Raw genomic sequence first — 12,858 nt, forward strand, 5'->3', positions numbered from 1 at the left:
ACAGCCTGATAAAAGAACGGCAGCTTATTTACCAAAACAATGCTAATGCTGCGATTAGGCTGTACTTTAGTAGTGATGCTTAACAACCAACGCCGATACCATGACTAAAAAACCCCAGTACTCCTGTAAATTTGTAATCCAATGATTTTCCAACGTTACTGAGATCCACAGCATCACAGGTGCTTTTCTAACTGGAACAGACATATCCAGAATGGTCTACTCCCTCAAGTTAGTGGATGCAAAACACTGTCACCCTGAGCAAAAGTGATTTCAAACCAATTTTACAGCATCGGCTACTGTTCACCTTACAGACTAAATCAGCCCTTTCCACACCGTAAAGGCAGCTTGATTCATAATACGTGGATCAGCTCCCTTCGAATTCGCCACGGGCCCCTCTGATCCCCGCGGCTGAGGAGATAGAGCTGTAAGTGAAGTCGGCCGCACAGAATCTTTGAACAACCTTCACTTTGCTTCCGCTGCTTGTTGTGCCTTTCCTCTTTTATCCGATCAAGTGACTCAACTGTGGGAAGAGGAGGGGGGGGAGATCCCAGGGGTGTCGCCACAGCCGCTGACTCCTCGAGGCAAGGCAGTCTAAAAAAAACTCCCTCAGAAAGAGCAGGGTGAAATGGATAACCATTGACCTTGCCTGGGCTAATCTATGCTAATGCATAGTTATCATTAGAGGGTGATGGTTTGAGAAAAATCCATGGTGGACTTCATTGATATGGTGTATGTGAGATGAGGCCGGCCTTGCCTGTGAATAATAGATAATGTTGTTAATTGAAAGTGGGATGAGATTAATCGGTCAGAAGGGAGAGGAGAGGAGAGGAGAGGAGAGGAGAGGAGATGGTGTGAAACAGGAGAATGTAAAGAGAGGTTGTCTCTTCGTCCTCTGTTGCCCTGAAGTCTCCCGGGATGTAACACTTCACCCGGACTCCTGTCCAGTCGAGAGTGACAGCTTGGTGATGAGGTGCCGGGTATGCTAATATATGCCAAGCCGCTTAGACACATCTTATCAAACTGTCACTTCAGAGACACAAGAGAGCGTACAGTATGGGTGTATACTTATCCCCGGGTCTTACCGAAGGGCGCTATACATTAGCATCTATATAATGTGTCTCATAAATATACCCGTAACAGCAAATTGTTATATGTGACAAACTATTGTGAGAGAATAGGGGATGTTTGTTACAGTGCAAGTGTCTGTGCTGGCAGTGTATGTGGGAGTAAGTGATACTGGAGCTCTTGAGTATCATCAGGAGCCTGATATCCATCAGTAAGGAATGAAAAACACTCAATTTATTTACAATCACTGATCATATGGCCAACTTTTGGGACAAGCTATCACTCAAATATTTCAAGACTTGCACCAAATAGTGAGAATATGGTAAATCACATGGCTGAAATGCAAAATGCGTCATAGGAGACACAATAGTTGACAAATACTGTAAACTAAAACATTGTTTAATATCCATATATATGATTAAAACGATATTACAGTTGTTCTTTATACTACAAGTGTTGCTGGAGTTCAGACCACTTCTCCTTGCACCTTGGAAGTCAGTGAGGTGCTACACGATGCATCCTAACATACTATATGCATTAGACCCAGAGCAGTTTTTCCTATAATGATGCTGCCAGGGTTTGGTTGTACTGCAGGGACCCAAGGTCAAAAGTTGAATGGCTGTCCCCAGGTGAATGAGCTCACTGCAGCAGACCACGATACAGGAAAGATAATGGAGATGCATTAGTTCGCCTCAGGTTCATAGATCTGGTTTTCCTGACTCATGGGATTAGGTTGTTATCGGAATCAGTAAAGGGCGTTTGATGAAAGAGTGCTCGTTGACATGGCATCAACCGGACGACATGTTTGTTAAACTCTGTTTAACTGCTATATCAGTGCCTCTGAAAAGAGGCAAGCACAAGGAATCCGAGCGTAACATGAATTATGCTCCGTTTTGCATCGTCTGTAACCGACTCTGACGTTGGAATGACGGATGTTTTGACGGGAACAGCTCGAGTGCACAAGAGGGATGAAGTTTTATTCTCTGCTCCGATGACGTTGTGAATATACCGACAGCTGTCGGCGCCCTAACAGAGATGTTGCACACAATTTGCCAACTGGCATTGTGTGCGTCCTGGTAACATACAAGAGGGAAGAAAGGTTGGTGGGAACATTTTTAGGTGGGCTGCTACCATGGCAACAGCAGGCTGTAATGGAATTGGACAGCGCCTTTTGGCTCGTGGCACCCGTTTCTGGACCTTGATTTTGCTCGTTTCTGTCGCAGGCTATTTTCTTCTTTCCACTTTTGTTTCTCACACACAAATATGCCCGCTAATGATGCCATTAGAGATGCTTGTCAATCCGGCTAATAACCTCAGATGAGAAGCTCACAGGGGCAGCACCTCCTGCTCTGACTAAGCAGAACGATTGATGAGATGATAAGCCCCTGCGAGCATCCTGCAGAAATTGACAGGGAGTAGTGAAGTGATGATGTGCATCCTGAATAAAACTCAATTTGTTAAAATCCCTTTCCCCTTGTTAGGAGACAAGAGGCAGGGCCAAATGTAAAAGAAAATCACATGTAATCCACTTCTTCATTAAGCTTTACTTGCTACCAAATCGCATGGGAGGGTAAATAGTGTGCCAAGTGTGACAGGGAACGGAGAGTCTTTAATGCAATCCCGGGGGCTCCACCACCCCCTGATGCAGCAGCAGCCTCGCTGAAAAATGCTTCATTACTGTTACTCCATGATGGGAGCTCAGAATCACCCGTCATCCAAAAGGCAGGAGTCCTATTCTTTTGATTTAGTATCGCGGGGTCTCTCACTCTCTCTCACACACACACACACACACACACACACACACACACACACACACACACACACACACACACACACACACACACACACACACACACACACACACACTTCTACGAGGCAGGAAGAGACAGAGTATCTCTCTGCCTGTCGTCTCGTATTGAAAACATCCTTAGAAAGAGAAGGCATTTTATGAGGAGCCTGCCCTTTGAACGAGATGGATACAGCCGTTCCCGCCTGCGCCCCGCGCCAGATCTATAACATATTAAGCTTATTACTGTTATTATTTTTCTTATATAACCCTCATTTTCTATCAAGGGAAGTTGACATAGAGCGAAGCCGTGGCGGCCGATTCAAAATAGCGCACGCTTGTGTTGCCAGGCGACAGCCACACCAGCGGCTCCTCGCTGTCTCAAAAAATGCTTACCATGTTCACTTTAGTTTATTGTGTCAGCATGCTAACAATTCCCATCTAGGCAAGAAAAATGCATTTGTGTAGTTCCTTGTTGTTGCACCCGGACAACAAAGCAATTTACATTTACAAGAAATGCAGACCAGAGAGAGTACAGTTAAATAGAAGATCAAAAATGAGCTAAAATTGTGACGTTATTCCACATTTTCAATACCAATTCCAAATACCCTGGCAATCCATGCAGTAGACATTTCCCCAAAAGCCATAAATGTTAACCCTTATGATGGTGTTGAGGGAAAAGTCTTATGCTCCAAAACTTCATGCCGATCCATCCAAAAGTACCTGGACTGCAGTTGCTGCTCTTCTGCTGCTACGATGAAACACTTAGAGCTGAAGCTGCTTCAACCATTTATCATCAGGCAGACATGACACTGGATCTATAAGCAGAGCATTAAATGTAAGTCTCAGCAGGCAACCGCCACAGTTCTGTCACCACATTGACTATCAGCATGCAGGACATGCCGCCTGTCACCATGGAGACTGACATCCATCATTCCGGTTGCCTGACGCGCCGATTGGCAGATACAGTTGAGGCTTCCTTACTCGGGTTGCCGGCCAAAATTAAAGTGGAAGCCTCTAATGGGGGGGGGGGACAAGTAAAAGGGACGGACAGACAGATGCACTGGCTGACAGAAAATGACAGGATGATTGAGAGGAACAAAGATAGAAGAGAATGGGGAGGAAAAGGATTGGGATTAACAGAGGAAACCTCCGTCCGGGTCTCTGTGCTGTGATGATGAATGTGTGACAGGTGTTCCCTCGAGGCTGATCATACAGCCACGATGTTATTTATGATTCATGACACCTGTTCGGTCATTTCTGTGGGACGGCTTTCAGGTCAAATAAAAGTACACAAGTATTATAAGTTTCTTTTTAAGGATTTGGTATTGAGGTGTTAAATTTAGTGAAGCCTATGTTGTCAGTGGGGGAGAGGAACCCATTTTTTCAGGTTACTTTCTATTTATACTTCTATTCCACAACACTTCAGAGGCAAATATTGTACTTTAGGGATAGTGTAGAAGAAAAGTACAGTAATTGAGTAAATGTACTTCTACTGCTCAATTTTACAGTGTATTTCTTCAGTTTTTGACAGGTCAGATAAGGTGAATTTTTAGTCAGAAATGATCAATTTCACATGCTCATGAGACAAATATCTCAGTATATCCTCAGATAAGTATAATGTCTGATGAGAGTCACATGAACACAATCTGCTCAAGTTATTTCCATACATGTTCTAATGTGCATGTTTGTTTTCAGAAGGGCCTGCCGTCCTCTCACTTTTATTACTTGGCTATTTGATTCCTCAGGCCCATAACACTTTCATCCAGTAGAGGGCTCCATATTTTTTTTCCCCAGATGGGGGACATGCAATATTTACTATACTGTAGAATCAGGAACATACAAGGAACTGTTTTCAGTACTTCTAAATGTACTCAAACTTATACTAATATAGCATGAAAGAGAATGCTGGAATTCAATATATTATTTGAGTGTTATATATTAGTTAATCATTTTATGTAATGTATGTACAGTATATATTATTATTCTCTTTGTAAATAGAGTTATATATGTACATGATGATATGAATGAATATGAAAATTCAAATCTAAATTACGTTTCAAGATATACTGTATTTCTACAGATAATTAGGCTACATAACATACTTAATTAGAAAGTGAAAATTTTAAAAGAATGTGCCATTTATTTCATTGCCTCGAGTTATCTAGAAGTTCTCCTTTTCAGATAGAAGAGATGTTTCAGGGAAATAGAGAAGTTACAGTTGTGATATGCAGTAACCATCCGCTCAGTACGGATCACCATACTGTCAAAAGTCATCTGGTAAAACAAGGAGTCATCTCTTTTGTCCCTCTGAGGCTAACATTTGGAGTCTGTCAGTTGGCATCAGGGTAAAATGACACAGTATTTGTTTGGCTAAGACAAGACAGGCCCGTCTGCCTGTCAGACATTCCTTTAATGGTGGAAAATCTCAGAAGCAGCTCTCTCAAAATATTTCACATGTCATATTTTCAGTATGGACCGGTTTAAATGTTAACCTGAATTAGAGTGTGCCAAAAGGATTAACTGAGTTTTCAGGCATATAAAACTTGCAGGAGCTGGTCTGATAAATAGCACAAAATGATCTTACTTTTCAACAGCATTTTCAGATGTCGACAAAGTGGATGCTCACTTAAAAGCTGCGTCATTCAATAAAATCATTTGGAGTCATGACCACAATTATCCACTCAATGAGATGATCAAATATTCATTCCTGATCAAGTAGCTTCCTCCCACACAGTTTAGCTCTCACTCGGTTCTTCTCTAAACCATGAACCCCCTCAGCTCAAGCTCCATCCATCACCTTGGTCATTGCACGTAAACAAGTTCATTTTACCATAAACCACAGATTTCCTGGCATTACAATGTTTTTTTAATATTTGTTGTGACGTTCAAAAATCACAGAATTAAAACAGATTAAGATAACAGATGTTTGGATTATGGCCGCCCACAGGTACTTGCGCAATGTATTCCATAATGTCTGATGGCTGGTTTGTTAATAAGAACAAAAAGGGGATGAGAAATTGATTCCTTATTTTATTGCCTATGCATGTTTGATTTGCTTATAGAGAGAGAGAAAAAGAGGGAAGACACATATTCTTTTCCAGAACCTATCTCAGCCTTTTGTACAGAAACGTAACCGTCTCTGTCTGTACCAGTTAATACAGCGACATTGGGTGGTCTGTGTTTTTACTGCCAGGAACATTTGCACAGCCAGACACACAGCGTTCGAAGCCGGAGTCGAATTTAACTTTCTTTTGTGAAGAAATGTCTTGTTGTTCCACAGCTGGCTGCATTAGTGGCGTCACACAGTGCTCATCAAAGTTGCATTAGTGGTTTCAGACAAGAGCTGTGGCCTATGGTGGGTGTGGGGGTGGGGGCGCCACTCCCAGCATCAGACCCTGGGGTTGGTGCGATTCCATCACTTATAGTCTCATTGTCTCTCCTTTCAAAAAGGCCCTAATTGTACCGGACAGCTGTGAAAACAATACGTTGGAGAGGAGAGGAGCGTTGGCCTGCTGTAATCACGAGGAGTTATGAAAGAGGGAACGGGGGCCAGCACCGAGTAATAGAACTCACAGCCTGGAAAGAAAAGGGAAAAAAAACGTTAAGCAGACAGGCAGGAAATGAGCTGAGTATTTTCAAAGGGGAGCATGAGCCGTGCCGCCCCCTCGTCCAGACATTTATACTTCATTACACACCACTGAGACATAACTACCGGCAACGGACGGCGATTTCGTCTGTTGTCACGATTACTCAAGTTCCTTTCAGTTTGCTATGATAACTCTCACATAGTCGACTGATCATTTATAGGATTCATGTGTCTCTATATACTTATGCATCATTGGACCACAGCATGAGTTTAAATGATACATATTAGGCTAAAGTTAATGTTATGATTGGATATCGGCATTTTCCCCATTTTCCCTCATAGTAAAGTTATTATTTTGCTGAGGTTTTGAGACAGTTTTGAGTTTGTGGTTCTTATTGCAGTGGAAAATCTCATTTGATTATGTTCATTACAAAAACAAATATTTTGTTATGAATAATTCGAGTTTAAGTTTCGATCTCCAAAAGCCCATAATATACTGAATTAAGAAACAGCAACATGCACACGGCTCAAGGTGAAATCCCATTCAACCTCATTACATTAATGTCGTTGATGTTGTTATGAACAGTGTTTTATTAGCATCACTGAATAGGAAGTGAAAAACGGGCCAAAAAGACAGGAGGTATTTCTGGCAGCAGCGCTGATCATTCTGTAAAAAGCAATGCAATAAATAAAGATTTTTGCTGAAGGACATTTCCTTCACAAGACAAATGATTTATCTGTAACCTAACAGATGGTGCAATTAAATTCATGTCTGAAATGATCCATTTGGTACTTTTAGGTGTCAAAATAATCATCTGGATCAGTTGTTTGTGTGAATAGTTTTAACCTTTTTCTAAGTAGAATGTTTTATATTCAGCCTATTAGAAATCAGACAAATTCAGTTTTTTTAAATTAACATAGCTTCACTGACTAAAGCTTATTTACACCATTCTGTGGATGCTAAGTCAAGTCTTGTCAAAAATATATGCACAATTAATGACAGTAACTTTTCAGAGACAGAATGAACAAACTTGATTTTGGCTTTTGGCTGAAGATCAAATACTCTTTCACAATATGTGAACAAACTATGGAAAGCACTGAAGTCTCATAAGGAGTTTAATTCATCAGACCAACTAGAATCATTTGATAGCCATGGCGATATTGAAATATTCTGATACCAACCCCATTGTTTGTAATGATCATTTTACATAACTACGTTTATTCTGGTGTTTTGGTATCCAGTTACCCTTGCCACGCCAAGGAAATTCCCTGGAAAGGTGCAGCAATATTGTACAATACAGTCAGTGGTACAGAGACCAATTAATCATGCAAAGTGTATACAAAACATCCACTTAATAAGCGTCTGATTTTTATTGTTATCGTTTTAAAAAAAGAGAGGAAATGGTAGAAAAGAAAAGGAGGAAACGCTATAACTTGCAACACCAGGAAGTCTCCTGACTTGGCTGTTATTAGATGGTATGACAGACAACCTGACCTGTCAGGGCGAGAGAATGACGAGAACGGCGCCAGCACCACCTGGAAATCTCAGCCTTCAGGGCTCCTTCCTGCTGGAGGTCACTTCAAGGTTAGCTCTGTGATTGTGGTTCAGAGTTCAAGTTACACTTGGAAGATAAACATGACACAATATCACGAGGGTGGCCTTCGATGTCCGTGCAACAGGAAGTGGCAAAACCAAAATACATCATTGCAACATCATTTCAAGAATGATCAGTCATGGTCATGTATTAACTGCACGCTAATCACATGAAAATGTGAAATTTTCACATTATTTACCACTTTTAGGCCCTCCACTGCTAATTTGAAAATGGCCTTTGGTTTAAAGTGTTTTTTTATTTATCCCCATTTAGCTCTTAACGTCTCAAATTGCAGGTCATTCATCCAAACGTTGTCTCTGAGATGAATGACGATCAGTGATTATCAGATAAGAGCCGACAATCACAATCGCTGATAATCGCAGCCTCCAGTCCATCTACCTGCATTCAGTAATACACAGATGCGGTGTAGAAAATCTGATTATGAATTCTAGTTTGATAGATTAGGAAGAGACTGGAGGGTAATTACTGGCATCATGCAGGAGGAAGGATCCTTCTAAAGCAGGAGAGAAATGGTGGAGGATGAATGTTCCATGACAGGACGATGCCAGATGGGTGAATTATTTGATTTGCTGTTCTTTTTTTTTCACCTTTTCAACTCATAAATAGAATAACACCTTGCCTAAAGCAAGAGACGGGTAGGGGGATGAGAAGCCTCTACCAGTCCACCTCCATATTTTCAAATATCTCGCAGAAACCATTTCATCTTGGACAGGAGCTTTATTTGGCTAAGATGATCATAGGCTGCACATAGCGGCAGCAAACTTCATTTTGTATCATTATTTCTCTTTAGTGCCTCTGCAGACATTCAGGCATAAAAAAAGCTTTTTATTGTGACCCAGAATGTAATGCTTTGGTGAAAGGGAGCCAATCCTTTTATCCTCCAACATAGTGATCACCCAGTAACCTTAATGCTACGGATATGACATCATACTCAGATGATTAAGAAATGGGAAATTGTGATTATTTCCCAGAATAATTTCTCCAGAATGCAACTTTGTTGGCGTTGTTTCTGCTGACCTTCTCAATAACACCTACAGTGTGTTTACACGAAGACAGACGTCACCCACCGACTTCAACATCCCGCTCAAGTGGCTGGATACCGACAAGTCTTTAAAAACCCAACCATAAAACATCAAGCAAGTAAACAGTAACTATACCAGATTACAAACACGTGGACGTGTTGAGTGTGATGTGACTCAGGGGAGGGCAGGAGAGAGAGAGAGAGAGAGAGAGAGAGAGAGAGAGAGAAACAGATGAAATTGGCCGACATCCTTCAAATTACAGTTTCCTATAAGAGAGCGAGTCAGAGACAGACTGGGGACAGTCGGGTTACTGCAGCAGCGTAGTCAGGCATCTGGACTTACTCAGGAGAAATGACTCTTCAACCTACAAGGTATGTGTCATTTGTTGTTGTTTATTTATATTGTATTATGTCCTCTTTAACATTGAGAGTGGACACAGTAGTGTTCAGATTCATTATACACCAAAATGTGTTGGGAAACTGAAGTTATTGATACGTAACAGTAACCAGTAGGGACATGTAATCAAAGAGATTAATAATATGCACATGACGAAAGGTGCTCAGCTACCAGTAAAGCATCATACCTTGTTAAGACTTGTTGATCTTCAGATCCAAGCAGAATCCAAAAAGCTGTCAATGAATAAATCGTGGCATGAAGTAGCATGCAGGCGTATTTCTCATCTTTTCTTCTAAAGATGTTCAGGGTAGATGTATAAGTGAGCTCACATGTGGCGAAGGATGGACAGAAAAACCACTAACATTTTGTAAAATTTGTTTTGGTTATTGTTCAGTTCATGTTGCACTTTTCAACAGTTGCTTATGTCTTCAATTTGCCCAGCACCACAGTAAGAACAAACAAACTCTTATGTGACAGGTTTGATGCAGACATATGCTCATACGGTGCAGCTCTATCGATTGTTATTGATTCTTAATACACGTCAATTCAAAAAATAGCGTTGACTTTGACATCACAGTTCAGTGCGAAACAGATTAGTGGACAACCAAAATGATATCTCATGCTGTGCAGAGCAAAATCTAATCCCCACCAGGGAAATTAGAGTGAACCGGATGGAAGCATGTTGCTCATTATTGGACAGTGGACATTTAAATAGACAGCTCTGTTCTATGATGGAGTTGGTGCTCAAACAGCTCAGAGGCTTATGATGAGCTCAGTTAGGACGGTCGTGTTGTTATGGTATAGCTGATGTTATTCTAGTGCACGACGACGCTCATGCAGCTTGAAAGTGATTTACTGTACAAGTTTATCTCTGCTCCTTTGGAAACATTAAGGCCAACTCAGGATGATCATTCCCCATCAACAAATGACAATACTACAGTCATTATCCACCGTTTATAGACAGTACCTCAACTAGGCTAACTGCCTGCTTGCCCCAGATGCATATTCTCTGTGCATTCATGACAGTAGTGTTGGTCTCCCCTAACTCTAAAAAGTCTATTTAACTAAATATCTGTAACTAAATATACTAATAATCTGGGGGATTGTTATCAGGGCCTATCAAGGTGTTTTTTAGCTGATCGGTATCAGTTTTATTGAGCCATTTCGCTGTCAGATATGTAATTTTATATGCAAAGCTTTCACAGTCTGCAGCAGGCGTCAACTGCGGGGGCCTGGGCCCCGAAGTGCAACAACCACAAACCCAGACTGTTATTTATGGGAAGTTCATTTCAGCTCAGTGTGAGAGCACGTCGTGTTTTGTTGTCATCTCTGGACACTGACAGAGACGGTGGCTGAGAGCTAACGACACTCACCACGCCACGGCAAGCGCAACAAAAGCGCCACGAGCAAAATAAGAGTCGTGCATCAATATAATCTGGGCAAAAGATGTGCAGACAACAAAAGTAAAACACCTAACAAAGTACAGTTCATTCAGGTAACTATAAACAGAGGACAGATTTAATGGGAGAAAAAAGACAGCGATGAGGCCAGAAAGATTTAAGAGGGGGTTTGCTTTTTAGTAAAAACTAAGAAAACATCGTTAAAGGAACGGCTTTGATTCAATAACTTGTAGAAAATATATCAGCTCAGGACTCAAGATCAGTGGCAAAAAAAACAAAACTTTATTGGGACACCCTCATTTCAACGTCAATGTTTAATTGTCTTTGTTTTATGTTCTCTCCAGCGTCCCGGTCGTCAGCACCACAGCTTTATTCGCAGCCCAAAACAACACCAATGGCACAGATTGTTCTGATCTGTATGACTGGACGTGGCTGTACACCGGCCAGCCGGTGTACATCCTGATCATCACCGTGCTGGGAATCATCTTAAACGTCTTCGTCCTGACGGTTTTCTGCTTCCACAAGAAGGCCTGCACCGTGGCCGAGATCTACCTGAGCAACCTGGCTGCCGCTGACCTCGTGATGGTGTCCTGTTTGCCTTTCTGGGCTGTCTACATATCCAACGGCTTCAACTGGCATTTTGGTCTATTCATGTGCAAAGCGGTCAACCTGGGCATTAAGATCAACAGCTACAGCAGCATCTACTTCCTCGTTCTGGTTAGCATGGATCGCTACGTGGCACTGGTGCATACAATGTCCCACGCTAGAATGCGCAGGACAAAATACGCCAAACTGGGCTGTCTGCTGATGTGGGGTTTTGGCCTGCTCCTCAGCTTGCCCACACTCATCTTCAGAAAAGTGAAATATTTCCCTATGTATGGGGTAAATGCATGCTTTCTGGATTACCCGAACCCAATTGCAGAGCTGTTCTTCGATGGGATGTTGGTCGTATTTAGCTTCATCCTGCCCGTTGCGATTATCTCCTTCTGCACTTTCAAGATTATCAAAGCTTTGAAGATCCAGGCGATAGAAAGGTTTAACGCTGAGAAAACGGAGCAGAAGGCCACCACTCTGGTGCTGGCAGTCCTCGTGGCGTTCCTCATCTGCTGGGTGCCGTTCCACATGGTCACCACGCTGCACGTGCTCGTGCGAGCGAAATTACTGGAAGGGTGCCACCTTGAGGCCATCCTAGACATCTGCAATCAGATCTCCACCTACTTAGCCTTCTTCAACAGTGTCCTCAACCCAATCCTCTATGTCCTCGTCGGAAAGAACTTCCGTAAAAAAGTTCGGGAACTCTTCAAGCAGTGGGAAGTTAGGAAAACGGCCACCTCTGAGACCTCGCGTTTATCAAACCTGTCTTCTACTCTGAAGACTTTGGTGTGAAATACCTTCAAAAACACTGTTCCCCTTCAAAATCGACTTGGCAGAACAATGACTGTGGCAGAGAGTCATTTAATAGTCTCGCTCAAATGATTCCAATGATAAGCTAATTAGTGTTGTAGAGGATGTGCAGGTGATGTGATGTAAATCAGCATAATGTTTGTATATTCAGTTCTTGTATTCTGTCTTGCAATACTCTATTTTAAAGAGTACCAGTATTTGTAATTCTCTGAGCATAACAGACATAATAAATAAAACATATGTATGGTTTTATGGATGTCTCATAAAATCTTTATAATGTATTAAATGTTGAATTGAGCACAAAAACATGCTCCGTCCCGTGTGCCCTCACAACATGCTTGCTAAGTAAGTAATTTTCCTGGAGTTTCTGACTCATTGTCTGCAGAGTTAAAAACAGGATTCTGTAAAAGAGTTTCCAGTGGTGACACACAAACATGCTCCTTTTTGTTGGCTGTGTGGACATCACTTGTCTCGTTTTTTTACATTTCTAACCACACCGCCATTTAATGGCCCAATGTTGATTCATTGTGGGCTGTGGGCAAAGGGTACACCCCTAGTTTGTACCCAACATGTCGAGCCA

The 12,858-nt window shown here is 41.9% G+C and overlaps 1 protein-coding gene across 1 annotated transcript; it reads left to right on the top strand.

The window, feature by feature from the left end:
- The first annotated feature begins 9,346 nt into the window (after window positions 1-9,346).
- Window positions 9,347-12,508, top strand: LOC311015480 (B2 bradykinin receptor-like). Its single transcript, XM_084012740.1, has 2 exons — window positions 9,347-9,449; window positions 11,219-12,508. The coding sequence occupies exons 1-2, from the start codon at window positions 9,430-9,432 to the stop codon at window positions 12,258-12,260; spliced, it is 1,062 nt and encodes a 353-aa protein (XP_083868866.1). The 5' UTR covers window positions 9,347-9,429; the 3' UTR covers window positions 12,261-12,508.
- Window positions 12,509-12,858: the final 350 nt, after the last annotated feature.

This window comes from Eutrigla gurnardus (genome assembly GCF_963514095.1).
Source record: "Eutrigla gurnardus genome assembly, chromosome: 7".
NCBI lineage: Eukaryota > Metazoa > Chordata > Actinopteri > Perciformes > Triglidae > Eutrigla > Eutrigla gurnardus.

Excerpts from the sequence above, each read along its gene's own strand:
- LOC311015480 (XM_084012740.1), top strand. The coding sequence starts at position 9,430 with ATGACTCTTCAACCTACAAG. Across the intron at positions 9,450-11,218 it reads ATGACTCTTCAACCTACAAG|CGTCCCGGTCGTCAGCACCA; the intron begins GTATGTGTCATT and ends TGTTCTCTCCAG.